This window comes from Anolis carolinensis, unplaced genomic scaffold (genome assembly GCF_035594765.1).
Source record: "Anolis carolinensis isolate JA03-04 unplaced genomic scaffold, rAnoCar3.1.pri scaffold_14, whole genome shotgun sequence".
NCBI lineage: Eukaryota > Metazoa > Chordata > Lepidosauria > Squamata > Dactyloidae > Anolis > Anolis carolinensis.
This window is the reverse complement of record NW_026943825.1, coordinates 12,149,008-12,173,066: the sequence shown is the minus strand read 5'-3', so window position 1 is coordinate 12,173,066 and position 24,059 is coordinate 12,149,008. Positions and strand designations below refer to the sequence as shown.

The following is a 24,059-nucleotide window of genomic DNA, read 5'->3' as shown; positions in this document are numbered from 1 at the left end:
AAAAGTTCCAATTTTTCATATGTACCTCGTTAATGCCAGGTGCGCATGCGCATGAAGGGAATCATTATTGTCAATGGGGAAACTTGAAAGGCTTCTCTCTCCCTCATTTTTTGACCTATCCTTTTTTTCTTGTTTTTAAAATTTGTTTTTATTAATTTATCAATCCAAATGTACAAGCTCACATTTTCCTCATTCTACAATATCTCAAACACATCACGTTGCATACAATCCGACAGCAAAAAAATAAAATAAAATAAATCAAGAGCATCCCCAAGCATATTTCCCATCAGTCTTTTAGTTTTTCCATTACAACTTCACTATACATCTCTCAACTACACACCCTTCATCTACCTATACATGTTTTATTATCAATATTATTATTATTAATTTATAATTCAAAATGTATAAGTATACATTCTTTCCTCATTTTACAGTATCCCAGACATATCACATTGTATGCAATCCAACAATAAAGAAAAATCAGAATCAAAACATCTTTATGCATATTTCTTATTAGTTTTAGACTTTTCCATTACAACTTTACTACATATCTCTCTAATACACCCTTTTATCTACTTATACAGTAGAGTCTCACTTATCCAACGTAAATGAGCCGGCAGAACGTTGGATAAACAAATATTTTGGATACTAAGGAGAGATTAAGAAAAAGCCTATGAACATCAAAATAGGTTATGATTTTAGAAATTAAGCACCAATACACCATGTTATACAACAAATTTGACAGAAAAAGTAGTTCAATACACAGTAATGCTATGTAGTAATTACTGTATTTACGAATTTAGCACCAATATATCATGATGTATTTAAAACATTGACTACAAAAATGCATTGGATAATCCAGAACGTTGGATAAGCGAGTGTTGGATAAGTGAGACTCTACTGTATGTTTTATTTTTTTATTATTATTATTATCGTTATTATTGTTATACTCCCCCCCCTCTTCCCTTCCCCTTATTTTTGACCTATCCTAATGAAATTTGCTACAGTGGTAGAATACATTTACCACTTTTAGCTCACCATATCTAAGGACATTTGACTTATCCTCAGATTTCTGGCGAAATTTCAAAATTTTTATTAAAAAAACATTTTTTAATAATAGCAAAAATCTGTTCCTGGTTTGGAAGTGTTATTTCCTGTTTCATTGGGTTTTCTGGGGCTGAGAGTGTGTGACTTGCCCAAGATCACCCAGTGGGTTTCCATGGCTGAGTGGGAATCAAGCCACAATCGTAGTCCAACTCTCAAACCAGTACACAAACGCCATCGTCGGTATATCCGAAGGTTTTCCGAGATCATTAAATAATTCTTTTTTTTTTTCATGTCAGGAGCAACTTGAGTCGCTTCTGGAGTGAGAGAATTGGCCGTCTGCAAGGACGTTGCCCAGGGGACGCCTGGATGTTTTGATGTTTTTACTATCCTTGTGGGAGGTGTAAAGAAGTGTGTTTTTATTTTGATTTATAGATGTCATGTTTAATTGCATTTTAAAAGTCATGGTTAACTATGTTTAAAAGGGTAAGTATTAGTTACCAGTGCGAGGGGGATGGTAGCCAGCTCAGCATTCTGAGGCAGGTTGCCATAGTAACAAGGGCAGAGCCAATTGCCATTTGGAGGAAAAGGAGGGAATGTTTTAAAAACAGTTTAGTCTGTGATCTGAGTCACAGGGAAGACACTGGTTCCAGGTTAGGGAAACCAGGGAAGCTCAGATCTCTAGTTGTGTCATATTAAGCAAGTTAAGTGACTTGCTTAAGTTTATTCGTAGAGTCTGAGTGGTAAGGGGAAGCAATCCCAGTTAGATCCAAAGTGATCAGTTGATAGCTTTGGTTGTAAGAGAAGAAAAAGGTTTAGACTCTTCAAGGAAAGGAGAAAGCATTTTGAAAGTGGATTCATCATAGGTTATATTTGCAACTGTTGAAGAAAGTTTAACTCTGAGAAGCAACATTGTAACCACTAAGCTCTGTGCCTGAAATAAACTTTTTAGTGTTCTCCAACATCCAAGCCTCTGTCACATATATTCTAAACTAAGTTATGCTACCATCTAAAGTGAATAAGAAGAAGAAAGGGAAAAAAGATTCCCCTCTGCCTGAGTTCTTTACAGGAGGCTTCTCTCATGTCCCTGCATGGAGCTGGAGCTGATAGAGGGAGCTCATCTGCGCTCTCCCCGGGTGGGATTCGAACCTGGCAGCCTTCAGGTCAGCAACCCAACCTTCAAGTCACTTAGTCCACTACGCAATCTGGGGGCTCCTTATTAAATAAATGGGCTCCAACGCTTCGAATTAGAAGGTTAATTCTGAAAGGCCAAACCACCTCGGAACCCCATTCGGAACCCAAAAAGATACAATTTTTTTTACGATTTGTCTAAAAAGATAACAGATTGGAAGAATAAGGAGACTCCAGAATCAGACTTGGATAAAATAATAAAATGGAAAGTAGAGAAGGAGAAAGGAATCATGGGATACATATATAAAATAATTATGGAAAAACAATATAACACAAAATACACCCTGATAGAAATCTGGAAGGAGGATTTGAATTGCAATGAGAGAGAAATAGAAAAATGGATAAAATCAATTAATAAAATAAAATATTTAAAGATTAAGGAAATGCAACTGAAGATACTTACAAAATGGTACAGAACTCCTATACAATTGGCTTATATAACCGAAACCCACCCAAAACAATGCTGGCATAATTGTGGGAAAATTGGAACCTATACCCATATGTGGTGGGAATGCGAAAAAATTCAAAGATTCTATAATATAATTAAGAAGGAAATGAAAGAGCTATTGGGGACGACAATAGAATGGAATAAAACACAATTTTTTGTTCAAAAATTAGAAGGCAATGGGGAACTTAAAGAATGGGAGGAAATAATAAAACATATGTTAGATGCAATCAAAGCCTCAGTTGCCCTAGGATGGAAGGACCAAAAAAAATGCGATTAACGATGATTCTGAGAAATTTGCTCATCCCTACTGCCTGGGGCCTCAACAGCGCCCCTAGGGGATTTGGCGCTTATAGCTTCATCCGGTTATATCGATTGTGCTTTGTCCCAAACCAGGTACATCGTAGGGACGTTGGAGTTGATGGTGGCCCAAAACTACGTGCTGGTGTGCCTCAACGGGGCCGCTCCCAGGAGCAGGCTGCCGTCCTTTGCGTGGATCAAACAGTGTTACCAAACCATTGACCGGAGGTAAGGCTGCCCTCCTTCCCAAGGGAAAATCCAGTGGCAGGGAGTCCCACTGTTCAAGGGCGCTTTCCCACTCTCGTTGATTTCCCTTCCAGGCTCCGGAAGAACCTCAAGGCTCTGGTTATTGTCCACCCGGCCTGGTACGTGAAGGCGCTGGTGGCCGTCTTTAGACCCTTCATCAGGTGGGTTGGTTTCTTCCCTTTGTCTGAAACAGGGGACGTAATACACATATATGTACACACACATATATATAGACACATACACACATATGCACGTACATATGCACACACACACATATATACACAACATACATGTATATATACACACAAACATATATAGACACATATACACACATACACATATACACATGCTTATATACACACGTGTGCATATATATATGCATATACACACAAGCAAATATATGCAAATGCATATATACACCACATGTGTATATACACACAAACATATATAGACACATATACACACATATAGACACATACACATGCTTATATACACACATGTGCATATATATATATATGCATATACACACAAGCAAATATATGCAAATGCATATATACACCACATGTGTATATACACCACAAACATATATAGACACATATACACATATACACATGCTTATATACATACGTGTGCATATATATATGCATATACACACAAGCAAATATATGCAAATGCATATATACAACACATGTGTATATACACCACAAACATATATAGACACATATACACACATACACATATACACATGCTTATATACATACGTGTGCATATATATATGCATATACACACAAGCAAATATATGCAAATGCATATATACACCACATGTGTATATACACCACAAACATATATAGACACATATACACACATATACATATACACATGCTTATATACACACATGTGCATATATATATATATATATGCATATACACACAAGCAAATATATGCAAATGCATATATACAACACATGTGTATATACACCACAAACATATATAGACACATATACACACATATACATATACACATGCTTATATACACACATGTGCATATATATATATGCATATACACACAAGCAAATATATGCAAATGCATATATACACCACATGTGTATATACACCACAAACATATATAGACACATATACACACATATAGACACATATACACATACACATGCTTATATACACACATGTGCATATATATATGCATATACACACAAGCATATATATGCAAATGCATATACACACCACATGTGTGTGTGTGTATATATATATATATACACACAAACATATATAGACACACATACACACAGATTGATATATTCACACATATAGACATGCATATATACACACATGCATATATATATAAACACACATGCATATATATATATATATACACACACACACACACTTGTGGAGTATATGTGTGTGTGTGTGTTTGTGTCTCTATATAAGTGTGCGCTTATATATATATGCATGTCTATATGTGTGTGAATATATCAATGTGCGTGTGTCTATATATGTTTGTGTGTGAGTGTATACACACTTGTGGAGTATATATGCATGTATGTGTGTATGTGTATATATATGTGTGTGTGTCTGTGTCTCTATATAAGTGTGTGTATTTATATATATATATATATATATATATATATATATATATATATACCCACAAACATATATAGACACACATAGACGCACATGGATACATATCACACACACACACACATATATATATACACACACACTTGTATAGAGACACAAACATATATAGACACATACTCATTCATATATATATACAGTAGAGTCTCACTTATCCAAGCTAAACGGGCCGGCAGAAACTTGGATAAGCGAATAACTTGGATAATAAGGAGGGATTAAGAAAAAGCCTATTAAACATCAAATTAGGTTATGATTTTACAAATTAAGCACCAAAACTTCATGTCATACAACAAATTTGACAGAAAAAGTAGTTCAATACGCAGTAATGTTATGTTATAATTACTGTATTTACGAATTTAGCACCAAAATATCATGATATATTGAAAACATTGACTACAAAAATGGCTTGGATTATCCAGAGGCTTGGATAAGCGAGGCTTGGATAAGTGAGACTCTACTGTGTGTGTGTGTGTGTGTGTGTGTGTGTGTGTGTGTGTGTGTATATATATATATATATATATACACACATACATATACACATACACACACACAAGAATATACACACACACACACATATACATCTCTACATACTTTCATATATACCCAGACATATATATGCACGTACATAGACATACACGCATACACACAAACACTCACACATATATATGCAGATGCATACTCACAAATGCATAACTATACACACAGACCTATATAGGCATATATATACACACATATATACATACGCACCCACATGTACACCCACATGTACACATCCCAAGTGACCCTGTCTCCCTCCCAGTTCCAAGTTTAGCCGGAAAGTGCAATTTGTGGAGAGTTTGGCGGACCTGGGGCAGCTCATCCCTCTGGACCAGGCCCACGTCCCGGACCCCGTCCGACGGTGAGCCCACCACCCTCCACCCAAAAGAGCCTTCGGCGGGATTCATGTGTATATTTGTGTGTGTGTGTGTGTGTATGTGTGTATATATATATATATCTATATATATAAAATGATAAAGTTGTTTGCGCAGTGACTATAACAACAAAACTAAACATCCCAGAAATACGAAATTTGGCAACACAATGCAAAAGGCTTGCCTCCAGGATACAACAACACAACCACACCACAAAACCACAATCCAGACCCACAAAACTCACAACAACGCATCATGCGATAACAACACAACTAAACGCCCCAGAAATACAAAACTTGGCAACACAATGCAAAAGCCTTGCCTCCCGGTTGTAACAACACAACCACACCACAAAACCACAATCCGGACCCACAAAACGCAACAGTGCATCGTGACTATAACAACACAACTAAACGCCCCAGAAATACAAAACTTGACAAAACAATGCAAAAGCCTTGCCTCCCAGTTGTAACAACACAACCACACCACAAAACCACAATCCGGACCCACAAAACACAACAGTGCATCGTGACTATAACAACACAACTAAACGCCCCACAAATACAAAACTTGGCACACAACTAAACGCCCCACAAATACAAAACTTGGCACACAACTAAACGCCCCACAAATACAAAACTTGGCACACAACTAAACGCCCCACAAATACAAAACTTGGCACACAACTAAACGCCCCACAAATACAAAACTTGGCACACAACTAAACGCCCCACAAATACAAAACTTGGCACACAACTAAACGCCCCACAAATACAAAACTTGGCACACAACTAAACGCCCCACAAATACAAAACTTGGCACACAACTAAACGCCCCACAAATACAAAACTTGGCACACAACTAAACGCCCCACAAATACAAAACTTGGCACACAACTAAACGCCCCACAAATACAAAACTTGGCACACAACTAAATGCCCCACAAATACAAAACTTGGCACACAACTAAACGCCCCACAAATACAAAACTTGGCACACAACTAAATGCCCCAGAAATACAAAACTTGGCAACACAACGCAAAAGCCTTGCCTCTCAGTTGTAACAACACAACCACACCACAAAACCACAATCCGGACCCACAAAACTCACAACAACGCATTGTGACTATAACAAATACAAAATTTGACAACACAACTCATCCATCTCCCCAATCCCTACATTCACACTTGGCCTCCAAAAAAACAATTACAATAATAACAATAATAACAATAACAACAACAATAAGAATCAACACCATCACAGGCAAGAAACAGCCAGGCACTGAGGCTGAGAGGCCAGTCAGTGCTAAACTGGGCCTCCAAAAAACAATACAGTAGCATCTAACTTATCCAACCTTCATAATCACTAAACAACAATAATAATAAACACCTACACAGGCAAAACAAAAAAGACTATTGTACCACAATAAAAATATAAACCGCACTCAGCAGAATCAGACATTACAATTAACAACAAACCAAAGACAACAGGGATCTCAAGCAATTATCAATCAACACAAAAATTGAAGAAGGTAACAGACTTCAACTACTACTACTAATGTGAGTATAAAGAAGGGTGGAGGTCACAGCATCAATACAACCTAATGTAGACTGACCAACACCACCAGACTAAGCCACAGCAACGCGTGGCCGGGCACAGCTAGTCTATATATATATATATATATATATGTTTGTGTCTTTATATATGCATGTGTATATATATATGCATGTGAATATGTGTGTATCCATGTGTGTATGTGTTTCTGTATATGTTTGTGTCTCTATATAAGTATGTGTATATGCATGTGTATATATAATATATTTGCCTGTGTGTCTATATATATCCATGTGTGTATGTGCGTCTGTATATGTTTGTGTCTCTATATAAGTATGTGTATATGCATGTGTATATATAATATATTTGCCTGTGTGTCTATATATATCCATGTGTGTATGTGCGTCTGTATATGTTTGTGTCTCTATATAAGTATGTGTATATGCATGTGTATATATAATATATTTGCCTGTGTGTCTATATATATCCATGTGTGTATGTGCGTCTGTATATGTTTGTGTCTCTATATAAGTATGTGTATATGCATGTGTATATATAATATATTTGCCTGTGTGTCTATATATATCCATGTGTGTATGTGCATCTGTATATGTTTGTGTCTCTATATAAGTATGTGTATATGCATGTGTATATATAATATATTTGCCTGTGTGTCTATATATATCCATGTGTGTATGTGCGTCTGTATATGTTTGTGTCTCTATATAAGTATGTGTATATGCATGTGTATATATAATATATTTGCCTGTGTGTCTATATATATCCATGTGTGTATGTGCGTCTGTATATGTTTGTGTCTCTATATAAGTATGTGTATATGCATGTGTATATATAATATATTTGCCTGTGTGTCTATATATATCCATGTGTGTATGTGCGTCTGTATATGTTTGTGTCTCTATATAAGTATGTGTATATGCATGTGTATATATAATATATTTGCCTGTGTGTCTATATATATCCATGTGTGTATGTGCATCTGTATATGTTTGTGTCTCTATATAAGTATGTGTATATGCATGTGTATATATAATATATTTGCCTGTGTGTCTATATATATCCATGTGTGTATGTGCGTCTGTATATGTTTGTGTCTCTATATAAGTATGTGTATATGCATGTGTATATATAATATATTTGCCTGTGTGTCTATATATATCCATGTGTGTATGTGCATCTGTATATGTTTGTGTCTCTATATAAGTATGTGTATATGCATGTGTATATATAATATATTTGCCTGTGTGTCTATATATATCCATGTGTGTATGTGCGTCTGTATATGTTTGTGTCTCTATATAAGTATGTGTATATGCATGTGTATATATAATATATTTGCCTGTGTGTCTATATATATCCATGTGTGTATGTGCATCTGTATATGTTTGTGTCTCTATATAAGTATGTGTATATGCATGTGTATATATAATATATTTGCCTGTGTGTCTATATATATCCATGTGTGTATGTGCGTCTGTATATGTTTGTGTCTCTATATAAGTATGTGTATATGCATGTGTATATATAATATATTATTTGCCTGTGTGTCTATATATATCCATGTGTGTATGTGCATCTGTATATGTTTGTGTCTCTATATAAGTATGTGTATATATTATATATTTGTATATATAATATATGCATGTGTATATATAATATATTTGCATGTGTGTATATGCGTCTGTATATGTTTGTGTCTCTATATAAGTATGTGTATATATATAATATATTTGCCCGTGTGTATATATCCATGTAAGTATGTGTATATGCATGTGTATATATATAATATATTTGCATGTGTGTATATATCCATATGTGTCTGTATATGTTTGTGTCTCTATATAAGTATGTGTATATGTATATGCATGTTTATATATAATATATTTGCATGTATGTATATATCCATGTGTGTATGTGTGTCTGTATATGTTTGTGTGTGTGTGTGTGTGTATATATATATATATATATATATATATACACACATGCAAATATATGTCTCTATATAAGTGTGTGTATATGTGTGTATATGTATATGTGTGTGTATATATACACATGTTTATATGTGTGTATATATAATATATCCGTGTGTTTATGTTTGTCACTGTCTATATGTATGTGTGTGTATATATATATATATGTATATACATATATATATAAGTTTGTGTCTTTATATAAGTGTGTGTACTGTATATGTATATGTGTATATATATGTGTGTGTGTGTATATGCACATGTATATATATATACTTGTGTATATGTGTGTCTGTATATGTTTGTGTCTCTATATAAGTATGTGTATATGTATATGTATGTGTATATATAATATATTTGCATGTGTGTATGTATGTCTATATCTGTGTGTATATATATGTTTATGTCTCTATATAAGTGTGTGTATATAAGTATATGTGTACATATGTATATGTGTGTGTATGTGTTTATATGTGTGTGTATCCACATGTTTGTGTGTGTATATGTATATGTGTGTATATATGTGCATGTGTATATGTGTGTATGTGTGTATCCATGTGTGTGTATGTGTTGTTGTTGTTGCACTACAGCTCCCATCATCCTGAACTTTTGGCAACTCTGGGAAACGACTGATGGGATCTGCAGTCCCCGTGCGGCCAAGCTTGAATTGACTCCATAGATACGATCTATTTCTTCTTTCCATATTAGATTCCTGCCTAAGAAGCGGAAGGGAGAAGGATTGGAACTCTATTCTCAATATAATCTTGAAAATCTCTAACTGCCTGAAATGTTTTCTTCCCTTTTCCTTCCAGGCTGGATCAATCCAGAGCCAGTTCCCAGAGCTAACAAAAAACGACACGGTTGGGGCTCCCAGCTTGTAAATAAATTAATTTGTGTGGACTGAAACAAGAGTATTGATTCGGAATGAGGACAGTTGTCTTAAATATATTTATTTATTTATTTACAGTATTTATTTTCCGCCCTTCTCACCCTGAAGGGGACTCAGGGCGGATCACATTATACATATATAAGGCAAACATTCAATGCCATAGAACAGAGACAGAGACAGACACAGAGGCAATTTAAACCTTTTCCAGCTTCTTGAGGGTATGCTGGATTCTGTGGAGAACTCAGGCGGAGGGGAATTTATTTCTTCTTTCTTCCTGTTATTATTCACTTAGATGGTAGCGTTACTTAGTTTTGAATATAGGTGAGAGTGACTTGGATATTGAAGAACAAAAACAAGTTTATTTCAGGCACAGAGGTTAGTGGTTACAGTAACTTCTTTATAGACACTTAGATAATGGTTGCAAAGTTATGAACTGATCACTTTGGATCTAACAGGGATTACTTCTCCTTACTACTCAGACTCTACAAATAAACCTAAACAAGTCTCCTAACTTGCTTAATTCAACACCACTAGAGATCTGAGTTTCCCTGGTATCCCTAACCTGGAACCAGTGTCTTCCCTGTGACTAAAAATCACAGACTAAACTGTTTTTTAAAACATTCCCTCCTTTTCTTTCAAACGGCGGTTGGCTCCGCCCTCGTTGCTATGGTAACCTGCCTCAGAATGCTGGGCTGGTTACCATCCCCCACGCACTGGTAACTAATACTTACCCTTTTAAACATAGTTAAAGATGACTTTTAAAACGAAATTAAACAAACATGACATCTATAAATCAAAATAAAAACACACTTCTTTACACACACCGACACAGGCTGACCTCTTGGTCAGAGTGATTTATTGCAGCTGGCTGCTAACCAGCCTGTGCCACAGCCCTTCCTTCCTTCCTTCCTTCCTTCCTTCCTTCCTTCCTTCCTTCCTTCCTTCCTTCCTTCCTTCCTTCCTTCCTTTTTATTTATTATTTATTTATTTATTTTATTTATTATTTATTTACAGCATTTATATTCTGACCTCACCCCGAAGGGGACTCAGGAAATTTACCACTCTCTGTTTTCCCAGTTTTTTATGGTAAAATTAGGTGCCTCAGCTTATATTCGGGTCGGCTTTACTTCAGCAAAACTCAGTGGAAAAAGTACAGCACACTCAGTGGAATAATGCAAAGGAAGCAAGGAAGTCTTAGGGCAAGCAGAGTACTTAGTCTCTGATAAATTCCCAAATCAAATAGCAGTCTTAATTTGGACAAAGAAAGAGCAATAAATCCTTAGGAGCAGTTTCCCAGATGCAGACTTGAAGCAGGCACAAGGGGAGTGAAAGCTTAGGCATTAAGAGCAAGAGCTGACTGCACCTGCTTCTGCTTTATAGCCCTAAATGTTGAGGCGCAGATGCGATACCCCTTTTTAAAGCAGGCAAACCTTGCAGAATCCAATAGTGCCGGTTTTCAAATAAAGGAACCAGGAGGCAGAGGAGATAGAAATACACAGATTTATTTACAAATAGAGCTGCGGGTGACCATCATGAAAAGGAGTGGCACACTGACTGAGATTTTACATGGGGTACAGTAGAGTCTCACTTATCCAACACTCGCTTATCCAACGTTCTGGATAACACATTTTTCTAGTCAATGTTTTCAATATATTGTGATATTTTGGTGCTAAATTCGTAAATACAGTAATTACTACATAGCATTACTGTGTATTGATCTACGTTTTCTGTCAAATTTGTATAACATGATGTTTTGGTGCTTAATTTGTAAAATCATAACCTAATTTGACGTTTAATAGGCTTTTCCTTAATCCCTCCTTATTATCCAACATACTCGCTTATCCAACGTTCTTCTGGCCCGTTTATGTAGGAGAAGTGAGACTCTACTGTATTTATAATATTCTTGCGGGTACAATTCACTTCACAAACATCCTTGTTCTCAGGCCCCTTCCTTCTTTGATCTTGTTTCATCTTGCACGTGGCACCATTTGGTCAGATGTTTATCAAAACAACAAACAACAAATGTCCATCTATCAAAATAAATCTGAAACAAAACACCATCTCCGATCCACACATCCAGAACTGTTCCTAAGGTTTTATTGCCCTGCCTGCATGTCAATGGATTTCCTTTCCATCCCCAGGAAGGCGATGGTCTTGTTTTATTGCTGTCCATTTGGTGGTGTTTGTGGCAAACATTTCTTACTGACCTCTTCTAACTATTAAGAAGACTATTTATTTTAATCAAACCATTCCGAATACCATTGCTATTTATGAATCTTTCGTTCCTTTATTCCAGTGGTTCCCAAACTTATTTGGCCTGCCGCCCCCTTTCCAGAAAAAATATGACTCAGCGCCCCCTGGAAAGGGGGCGTGGCTAAGAGGGGTGGGTGTGGCTCCTGCTCAAGAGGGCGGGGCTGAGCCTCTCCCCAGTCCAAGAAGCAGGGCTGGGAGGGAGAGGTGGGCGGAGCCACAAATGGGGGCCAGGACTGGGATGGGCGGAGTACAAGCTCTGAGATAGGGCTGAGCATCTATCCCTGTCTTGCAGTGCCTGCCAGGACACAGGGGGCGGGGCTAGAGGAGGGGGCGGGGCCTCTTCCCAAGTGCCTGATGGGGCTGAACCCCTCTACCCCGCCCCCGTGTTCTAACAAGCGCCTCAGGGGAGGTATAGCCCCGCCCTTTAGTTCTATAAGGCCTCTCAGGAGAGATATAGAGGCTCAGCCCTGTCTCGCGCTCTTGGGAAGAGGCCCCGCCCCCTCCCCTAGGCCCGCTCTTTAGTCCTAAAAGGCCTCTCAGGAGAGATATAGAGGCTCAGCCCTGTCTTGGGCTCTTGGGAAGAGGCCCCGCCCCCTTCCCTAGCCCCGCCCTTTAGTCCTAAAAGGCCTCTCAGGAGAGATATAGAGGCTCAGCCCTGTCTCGTGCTCTTGGGAAGAGGCCCCGCCCCCTTCCCTAGCTCCTCCCTTTAGTCCTAAAAGGCTTCTCAGGAGAGATATAGAGGCTCAGCCCTGTCTCGTGCTCTTGGGAAGAGGCCCCGCCCCCTCCCCTAGGCCCGCTCTTTAGTCCTAAAAGGCCTCTCAGGAGAGATATAGAGGCTCAGCCCTGTCTCGTGCTCTTGGGAAGAGGCCCCGCCCCCTTCCCTAGCTCCTCCCTTTAGTCCTAAAAGGCTTCTCAGGAGAGATATAGAGGCTCAGCCCTGTCTCGTGCTCTTGGGAAGAGGCCCCGCCCCCTCCCCTAGGCCCGCTCTTTAGTCCTAAAAGGCCTCTCAGGAGAGATATAGAGGCTCAGCCCTGTCTTGGGCTCTTGGGAAGAGGCCCCGCCCCCTCCCCTAGGCCCGCTCTTTAGTCCTAAAAGGCCTCTCAGGAGATATATATAGGCTCAGCCCTGTCTCATGCTCTTGGGAAGAAGCCCCGCCCCCTTCCCTAGCTCCTCCCTTTAGTCCTAAAAGGCCTCTCAGGAGAGATATAGAGGCTCAGCCCTGTCTCACACTCTTCCTTCCTTCCTTCCCGTTGCACCCTCCCTACTGAAAGAACTCTGCAAAAGGTTCTCTGTTCCGAGTTTCCGTGTCTCCCTTTGTTGTCCTGCTGTTGCTAGGCACCCCCGAGGCCCACCCATAGGACACTGTGCCCCATTGCCCCTCTGGGCTGCTGTGCTCCTTCCTCTTTGAGGGGGGAATGCCCCACCGCGGGTCCCTCCCCATGGCTGTGTGGGGCACCTGGGTGGTGGTGGTGGTGGTTGTGCTTCTCTTTGGCCCCTGGGATTCCGCCCAGGCCCAAGAAATGGAAGAACCACAGGTCTCTGCCCCGCCGGAGCTGCTGGCCATGGTGCCGGCGGCCGCGGAGGCCATCGTGGCTGCCGGCTATACCAGCGGGCACCACGAAGGTGCCAACACCACGCCCCCGCCTCCGGTGGCCACTGTGGTGGTCAGCAACGTCCCCAGCGGTGGCAGCGTAAGCAGTGCCCCAGTGCTGGCCTCCACCGTGGCCAAGGAGACCTTCCTGATCGTGGGCGACACCCGCTACGCCTGGGAGCAGTGGAGCCCCTGGCACTGCAACTGCCCGGCCGGCAGCATGTCCCGGGTGCGAGACATCACCTACTCGGCCCCCGGCCTGCGCCTGGACCCCCTCCAGTACAACATCCTGCGCTTCGAGCGGGAGCCCTGCTCCTACGCCATCTGCCCCTGCGACCAACTCCTGGGCCAGTGTGACCTGAAGCAGGTGTCCTGCGACCGGGGGGCCACCCACCTCTGCGCCCTCCAGGACATAGAGTACGACCAGCAGCAGCGCAAGGAGCGCTTCTGGGCCCTCATCCACAAGAAGCTCAGGGAACTCTTGAAGGCCCTCAACGAGATCGCTCCCAACTAGGCAAAGGTGGGCCGGGGTCTTGGGACAAATTGGGGGCTCGTCCGGGATATGGGATGGTGTCTCCTTGGCTGGGATATGGGATAGATGTCCTTCTTGGCTGGGATATGGGATGGAGACCTTGGTTGAGATATGGGATGTGCCCTTCTTGGTTGAGATATGGGATGGAGACCTTGGCCAGGACATGGTATGGAGACCTTGGTCGGGATATGGGATGGTGACTCCTTGGCCGGGATATGGGATGGAGACCTTTTTGGCCAAGACATGGGATGGAGACCTTGGCCGGGATATGGGATGGTGACTCCTTGGCCGGGATATGGGATGGAAGTCCTCCTTGGCCAGGACATGGGATGGTGACTCCTTGGCTGGGCTATGGGATGGAGACCTTGGTCAGGATATGGGATGGTGACTCCTTGGCCGGGATATGGGATGGAGACCTTTTTGGCCAAGACATGGGATGGAGACCTTGGCCGGGATATGGGATGGTGACTCCTTGGCCGGGATATGGGATGGAGACCTTGGTCAGGATATGGGATGGTGACTCCTTGGCCGGGATATGGGATGGAGACCTTGGTCAGGATATGGGATGGTGACTCCTTGGCCGGGATATGGGATGGAGACCTTTTTGGCCAAGACATGGGATGGAGACCTTGGCCGGGATATGGGATGGTGACTCCTTGGCCGGGATATGGGATGGAGACCTTGGTCAGGATATGGGATGGTGACTCCTTGGCTGGGCTATGGGATGGAGACCTTGGTCAGGATATGGGATGGTGACTCCTTGGCCGGGATATGGGATGGAGACCTTTTTGGCCAAGACATGGGATGGAGACCTTGGTCGGGATATGGGATGGTGACTCCTTGGCCGGGATATGGGATGGAGACCTTTTTGGCCAAGACATGGGATGGAGACCTTGGCCGGGATATGGGATGGTGACTCCTTGGCCGGGATATGGGATGGAAGTCCTCCTTGGCCAGGACATGGGATGGTGACTCCTTGGCTGGGCTATGGGATGGAGACCTTGGTCAGGATATGGGATGGTGACTCCTTGGCCGGGATATGGGATGGAGACCTTTTTGGCCAAGACATGGGATGGAGACCTTGGCCGGGATATGGGATGGTGACTCCTTGGCCGGGATATGGGATGGAGACCTTGGTCAGGATATGGGATGGTGACTCCTTGGCCGGGATATGGGATGGAGACCTTGGTCAGGATATGGGATGGTGACTCCTTGGCCGGGATATGGGATGGAGACCTTTTTGGCCAAGACATGGGATGGAGACCTTGGCCGGGATATGGGATGGTGACTCCTTGGCCGGGATATGGGATGGAGACCTTGGTCAGGATATGGGATGGTGACTCCTTGGCTGGGCTATGGGATGGAGACCTTGGTCAGGATATGGGATGGTGACTCCTTGGCCGGGATATGGGATGGAGACCTTTTTGGCCAAGACATGGGATGGAGACCTTGGTCGGGATATGGGATGGTGACTCCTTGGCCGGGATATGGGATGGAGACCTTTTTGGCCAAGACATGGGATGGAGACCTTGGCCGGGATATGGGATGGTGACTCCTTGGCCGGGATATGGGATGGAAGTCCTCCTTGGCCAGGACATGGGATGGTGACTCCTTGGCTGGGCTATGGGATGGAGACCTTTTTGGCCAAGACATGGGATGGAGACCTTGGCCGGGATATGGGATGGAAGTCCTCCTTGGCCAGGACATGGGATGGTGACTCCTTGGCTGGGCTATGGGATGGAGACCTTGGTCAGGATATGGGATGGTGACTCCTTGGCCGGGATATGGGATGGAGACCTTTTAGGCCAAGACATGGAATGTGCCCTCATTGACCGAGATATGGGATGGAGACCTTCTTGGCCAGGATATGGGATGGAGACCTTGGTTGGGATATGGGATGGAGACCTTGGTCAGGATATGGGATGGTGACTCCTTGGCCGGGATATGGGATGGAGACCTTTTTGGCCAAGACATGGGATGGAGACCTTGGCCGGGATATGGGATGGTGACTCCTTGGCTGGGCTATGGGATGGAGACCTTTTTGGCCAAGACATGGGATGGAGACCTTGGTCAGGATATGGGATGGTGACTCCTTGGCTGGGCTATGGGATGGAGACCTTTTTGGCCAAGACATGGGATGGAGACCTTGGTCAGGATATGGGATGGTGACTCCTTGGCTGGGCTATGGGATGGAGACCTTTTTGGCCAAGACATGGGATGGAGACCTTGGCCGGGATATGGGATGGTGACTCCTTGGCCAGGATATGGGATGTGCCCTCCTTGATTGAGATATGGGATGTAGACCTTGGCCAAGACATGGGATGGTGACTCCTTGGCCGGGATATGGGATGGAGACCTTTTAGGCCAAGACATGGAATGTGCCCTCATTGACCGAGATACGGGATGGAGACCTTCTTGGCCAGGATATGGGATGGAGACCTTGGTTGGGATATGGGATGGAGACCTTGGTCAGGATATGGGATGGTGACTCCTTGATCAGGATATGGGATGTGCCCTTCTTGGCCGGGATATGGGATGGTGTGAGGGTGGCTACTTTTGCTCTGGACCCTTGCCCTTAGTGACTGATAAAACTGGCCAGCGGGGATTGGCGTTGTGGCTGACCACACTTGTGAATGCTTCGTTGGATCAGGGGTGTTTTCAATCTAACCTTAAACAGGGAGCAGTAAGACCTCTCTTGATCTGTCATTAATGAACAATTACCGCCCGATTTCCAATCTCCCGTTCTTGGGCAAGGTTCTAGAGCGTGTGGTCACCTCGCAACTCCAGGGATTCCTGATTGAGATGGATCATCTGGATCCATCGCATTCGGGTTTTAGGCCTGGTCATGGCATGGGGAATCTTATAAAAGTATTTTCCCCTGAAATACTTGTTAATCTCTGCTACAGATACATAGGCATTTCCCCCTGCAAGCCTTTGCAATCCCTATGTACCTATATATCTCTATCTATCTATCTATCTATCTATCTATCTATCTATCTATCTATCTATCTATCTATGTATCTATCTAATTTTATATATGAATTTCCTCCTCATATGTTTGCAAGTCTTTGCAAATCCTATATACATATAGATAGCTAGAGATTTCCATGTATCTGTATCTATGCGTATACATTATTTTATATATGAATTTTCACCTCATATGTTTGCAAGTCTTTGCAAATCCTATACAGATATAATTATCCATATATAGAGAGATGTCTAGATAGATATACAGTAGAGTCTCACTTATCCAACATAAACAGGCCGGCAGAAAAAGTAGTTCAATACACAGTAATGCTATGTAGTAATTACTGTATTTACGAATTTAGCACCAAAATACCACAATGTATTGAAAACATTGACTACAAAAATGCGTTGGATAATCCAGAACGTTAGATAAGCGAGTGTTGGATAAGTGAGACTCTACTGTATATGAATATAGATATGTAGGGCTTGCAAATATTTCAGGAGAAATGCACACACACACACATACAGATGTCTAGATAGATATAAACATAAATATATAGAGCTTGCAAATATTGCTAGAGGGAAATGCACATACAGTAGAGTCTCACTTATCCAACATAAACGGGCCGGCAGAATGTTGGATAAGCGAATATGTTGGATAATGAGGCATTAAGGAAAAGCCTATTAAACATCAAATTAGGTTATGATTTTACAAATTAAGCAACAAAACATCATGTTATACAACAAATTTGACAGAAAAGGTAGTTCAATATGCAGTAATGCTATGTAGGAATGACTGTATTTATGAATTTAGCACCAAAATATCATGATGTATTGAAAACATTGACTACAAAAATGCGTTGGATAATCAAGAATGTTGGATAAGCGAGTGTTGGATAAGTGAGACTCTACTGTATATATATAGAGAGAGGATTTGCAAATGTTTCTGGGGAAAATGCATATGAGAAATTAGTATATATAATGATAGATCTATATCTGCATTGTTTACCTAGGCATTGAATGTTTGCCTGTTACTATGCTGGAAGCTGGCCTGAGTCCCCATGGGGAGATAGGGTGGAATGCAAATGAACTTTATTATTATTATTATTTTATTATGACACAGCAAACAAGATAGATATGCTGGATTTCATATCACAAGTCAAACACTTCCCAAGTGTCTAGGACTGGGTGATGTATTTTCGGATGATGCTGCAGATCCCAGTCGGGTGGCCTTTTGCAGTTGGCAGATCATAATTTTGTCAATGTCTATTGTTTCCAAATGCCGGCTGACGTCTTTTGGCACGGCACCCAGTGTGCCCATCACCACCGGGACCACCTGTACTGGTTTCTTTGAAGTTCAATCTTGAGGTCCTGATAGCCACTGAGTTTTTCCTGTTGTTTTTCGTCAATGCGACTGTCACCTGGGATGGCGACATCAATGATCCAAACCTTTTGATTTTCCACAACTGTGATGTCTGGTGTGTTGTGTTCCAGAACTTTGTCAGTCTGGATTCGGAAGTCCCACAGTATCTTTGCGTGTTCATTTTCCACAACCTTTGCAGGTTTGTGATCCCACCAGTTCTTAACTGCAGGGAGGTGGTATTTGAGGCATAAGTTCCAATGAATCATTTGGGCCACATAGTTGTGCCTCTGTTTGTAGTCTGTCTGTGCGATTTTCTTACAGCAGCTGAGGATATGATCCATGGTTTCGTCGGTTTCCTTGCACAGTCTGCATTTTGGGTCATCAGCTGATTTTCCGATCTTGGCCTTAATGGCCTTTGTCCTGATGTCTTGCTCCTGGGCTGCAAGGATCAGGCCTTCTGTCTCCTTCTTCAGGGTCCCATTCGTGAGCCAGAGCCAGGTCTTCTCCTTATCAGCTTTTCCTTCAATTTTGTCAAGGAACTTTCCATGCAATGTTTTGTTGTGCCAGTTGTCAGCTCTAGTTTGTAGTGCGGTTTTCTTGTACTGGTTTTTTGTCTGCTGTGTTTTGAGGAGTTTCTGATTTTTGACTTCTTCAAATCTTTCATGAGAGGCGCCAGGTGTCTCTTGGGCACTGTTTTTAGAGTTGGGAGCCGCTTTCTTATTGCATTTGCTGCAGCATGAGCCATGATCTTATCCTTGAGCTCTTGTTGTCTTGCTGTCAAGGTTCCTGGTGGTTCAACAGATGTTTCAAGTGCTGGTTCCTCAAATTCTTGCGAAAGCTCCACACTTTCTTCTGGTTCAATCTGTTCCACCATTCCAAGTGTTGCTGGAGTCTCTGCTGCTGTCTGTGCTGTGGTCTGATGGTAATCTACTTTGCAAATTTTCTGGATTTCTTCGAGTTCAACTTCACTGAACACTTTGTTTCTGATTATGAATCTTCGTTGGTCAGCCAGTCGGGGTTCTGTTATCTGTGAGTCAGGGTACTCTTGTTTCCATAGCTGATGCATCCTTTTTTGGTAGCCATGCCTTTGAGGTTCAGATTTGTAGTAGCATTTCATAATTGTGCGGTTTTCTGGCATTGTGTATTTCTGCCGCTTCTGTGACTGTTCATTTGGGGTTTGATGATTCCGTAGCCCACTTGTCGATGGATGTCCAGAATCAGCAGCATCCACCGCGGTCCTTTTTATCCTGGGCGACGACCGAGCCAGTATAGACTTCGTTTGGGTTTGATTCTCCATAATGCTAATGGGTTCGGTGCTCTTGGTTGTGCTCCTCAGCTGAGGCCTCTCTGGCTTGGTTGGACCTGCCGGTAGTTACACTCCCGCCAGCACAGCCCTCAGTCATCATTGGAGCAGCTAAGCCCCCCCACCACGTCAAGGTGGCACCTGCGGGGGATTATTATTATTATTATTATTATTATTATTATTATTATTATTATTTATTGTATAACACAGCAAACAAGATAGACATGCTGGATTTCGTATCACAAAATCACAAGTCAAACACTTCCCAAGTGTCTAGGATTGTGTGATGTATTTTCGGATGATGCGTGCAGATCCCAGGCGGGTGGCCTTTTGCAGCTTTTCCTTCAATTTTGTCAAGGAACTTTCCATGCAACGTTTTGTTGTGCCAACTGTCAGCTCTAGTTTATAGTGCGGTTTTCTTGTACTGATTTTTTGTCTGCTGTGCTTTGAGAAGTTTCTTATTTTTTATTATTGTTATTATTATTATTATTATTATTTATTGTATAACACAGCAAACAAGATATACATGCTGGATTTTGTTTCACAAAATCACAAGTCAAACACTTCCCAAGTGTCTAGGACTGTGTGATGTATTTTCGGATGATGCGTGCAGATCCCAGGCGGGTGGCCTTTTGCAGCTTTTCCTTCAATTTTGTCAAGGAACTTTCCATGCAATGTTTTGTTGTGCCAGCTGTCAGCTCTAGTTTGTAGTGCGGTTTTCTTGTACTGGTTTTTTGTCTGCTGTGCTTTGAGGAGTTTCTGGTTTTTGACTTCAATCAAAGCAGGTTCTTCACTTTGCTTTACATATTCTGCCAGGGCATGCTCTTCTTCTTATAATAATAATAATATTGCAATGTTGTGTTGTGCCAGCTGTCAGCTCTAGTTTGTAGTGCGGTTTTCTTGTACTGATTTTTTTGTCTGCTGTGCTTTGAGGAGTTTCTGATTTATTATTATTATTATTATTATTATTATTATTATTATTATTATTAGTAGTAGTAGTAGTAGTATAGAATCTTATCATTGGAAGGGACCCCCAAAGGCAAACCTCACTCCCAACCCGTCCAGCCTTCTTCTTCTTACTCTTTCTTCTTGGTTTCTCTCCCAATCTGCAGGAATCTCAAAGAAGAGCCAGGCCTTGAGCCTCCAGCGTCGAAAGAAGCCCCCACGGACCCCACTCTTGGTTCTTCTTGAGGCTTTTTCTCCCTTTTGTGGCTTTGATTTTGGCAGAGTTGGGACGAATTGGGTTGGAGGTGGACAAGGAGCCCCGAACCCCAAAGCAGAAGGGAAGGAAGGCCGTGGTTTGACCCCTCTGGGGCTCTCCTTCCCAAGCAAACTTAATAAAACACTAAATTGTTGCTTTTAAGGGTTGGACCTTCTTTTCCTCTTGGAGCGGATCAGCTAAACAAGAGCCAAGGCTGTGACGCTGCAGCAGAAAAGGCCAACACGATTCTAAGTTGCACCAACAGAGTTTTTGTTCTGTATTCAAAGGGCATTCGGAGACAGAGTCCCAGGTTCAAACCATTTCGCCAGGCTTCCTTCCTTCCCTTTTTCTCTCTTTCTTCCCTCTTTTTCCTATCATCCATTCTTCCCTTTCTTCTTTTTCCTACCTTTCATTCTTCCCTTCTTTCCTACCTCCTTTCCTTTGTTCTCTTCATTCCCTTTATTTCCTACCTTTCTTTCTCTCTTCTCCTCCTTCCCTCTTCTCCCTTTCTTGTCTTCCTTCCCTCTTTTTCCTTCCTTCCTTTCTCCCTTTCTTCTCTTCCTTCACTTTCCCCCCTACTTTTCATTCTTTGTTTCTCTTCTCTTCCCTCTTTTCCTTCCTTCCTTCTTTTTCCTACCTTTGTCTTCCTATTCTTCTCTTCCTTGCCTCCTTCCTACTTACCTTTCTTCTCTTCCTTCCCTCTCTTTGCTATCTTTCTACTTTTCTTGTCTTTCTTCCCTTTCTTTCCTATCTCTTTCTCTTTCTTCTCTTCCTTACCTTTCATTCTTCTTTTTCTTCTCTTTTTCCTACCTATATTTTTTCTCCCTTTCTTCTTCCCCTTCCCTCTCCTATCTTTTTCTCCTTCTCTTTCCTATATACCTTCCTTTCTTCTATCCGTTCCCCCTGTTTCCTACCTACCTTCCTTTTCTCCTTCCCCTTGTTTCCTACTTTTCTTTCTTCTCTTCCTTCCCTCTCACTTCCTACCATCCTTTCTCTTCCCCTTTTCCTAATTTTCTTTCTCCCTTTCTTCTCTTCCTTCCTTCTCTCTTTCCTACCTACCGTTCATTCTTCTTTTTCTTCTCTTCTCTTTTTCCTACCTATATTTTTTCTCCCTTTCTTCTCTTCCTTCCTTCTCTCTTTCCTACCTACCGTTCATTCTTCCTTCTCTTCTCTTTTTCCTACCTATATTTTTTCTCCCTTTCTTCTCTTCCTTCCCTCTCTCTTTCCTACCATCCTTTCTCTTCGTTCCCTTTTTCCTAATTTTTCTCTCCGTTTCTTCTTCTTCTTCCCTCTCTCCTATCTTTTCCTCATTTTCTTCTCTTCCCTCTCTTTCCTACATACCTTTCTTCTCTTCCTTCAGTCTCTTTCCTTCCTCCTTTTCTTTCTCTGTTTCTTCTCTTTCTCTTTCCTACCTACCTTTCATTCTTCTTTTTCTCTTCTCTCTTTGTCCTGACAATATTTCCTTCTCCCTTTCTCCTCCTCCTTCCCTCTCTCCTATCCTTTCCTCCCTTTCTTCTCTCTTTCCTAGATACCTTTCTTTCTCTCTTTCTGCTTCCTTCCTCCTTTTCTTTCTCCCTTCTTTTTCTTCACTCTCTTTCCTACCTCCCGTTCATTCTTCCTTTTTCTTCTCTTCTTTCCCTCTTTCCTACATTCCTTCTTTTTCCTACCTTTGTCTTCTTTTCCTTCTCTTCTTTCCATCTCTTTGCCATCTTTCTCCCTTTCTTCTCTTCCTTCCCTCTCTTTCCTACCTACCTTTTATTCTTCATTTTCTTCTCTTTTTCCCACCTATATTTTTTCTCTCTTCTTTCCCTTTCACTTCCTACCATCCTTTCTCCTCTTCCTTTTCTCTTCTATCTTTTTCTCCTTTTGCTTCCTTCTCTTTCCTAGATACCTTTTTCTCCCTTTCTTCTCTTCCTTCACTCTCTTTCCTACCTACTGTTCATTCTTCCTTTTTCTTCTCTTCTTTCCCTTTCCTACATTCCTTCTTTCCTTCTTTTTCCTACCTTTGTCTCCCTTTCTTCTCTTCCTTCCCTCTCTCTTTCCTACCTACCTTTTATTCTTCCTTTTTTCTCTTCTCTTTATCCTACCTATATTTTTTCTCCTTTTGCTTCCTTCTCTTTCCTACATGCCTTCTTTTTCCTACCTTTGTCTTCCTTTTCTTCTCTTCCTTCCCTCTCTTTGCCATCTTTCTACTTTTCTTGTCTCCTTCCCTCTTTCTTACCTTTCTCCCTTTCTTCTCTTCCTTTCCTCTCTCTTTCCTACCTACCTTTTATTCTTCCTTTTCTTCTCTTTTTCCTACCTATATTTTTTCTCCCTTTCTTCTCTTCCTTCACTCTCTTTCCTACCTTTTTATTCTTCATTTTCTTCTCTTCTCTTTTTCCCACCTATATTTTTTCTCCGTTTCTTCTCTTCCTTCCCTCTCTTTCCTACCTACCTTTTATTCTTCCTTTTCTTCTCTTTTTCCTACCTATATTTTTTCTCCCTTGCTTCTCTTCCTTCACTCTCTTTCCTACCTTTTATTCTTCATTTTCTTCTCTTCTCTTTTTCCTACCTATATTTTTTCTCCTTTTGCTTCATTCTCTTTCCTACATACCCTTTTCTCCCTTTCTTCTCTTCCTTCAC

General features: G+C 41.5%; 1 protein-coding gene across 3 annotated transcripts in view; it reads left to right on the top strand.

Annotated features, from left to right (window-relative positions):
* The window catches only part of bnipl (BCL2 interacting protein like), a 43,203-nt gene extending 21,604 nt beyond the window's left edge, over positions 1-21,599 (top strand). Inside the window, exons 7-10 of one of the 3 annotated variants that reach the window (XM_062965329.1) lie at positions 3,077-3,208; positions 3,301-3,387; positions 5,681-5,779; positions 21,349-21,599. In XM_062965329.1, coding sequence (XP_062821399.1) covers positions 3,077-3,208; positions 3,301-3,387; positions 5,681-5,779; positions 21,349-21,427 — 397 coding nt within the window. In that variant the 3' untranslated portion in view covers positions 21,428-21,599. Of the gene's footprint in view, positions 1-3,076; positions 3,209-3,300; positions 3,388-5,680; positions 5,780-10,150; positions 10,351-21,348 lie in introns of those variants that run through there. The other 2 variants (XM_062965330.1, XM_062965331.1) reach the window with 2 other exon arrangements.
* The last annotated feature ends 2,460 nt before the right edge of the window (positions 21,600-24,059 follow it).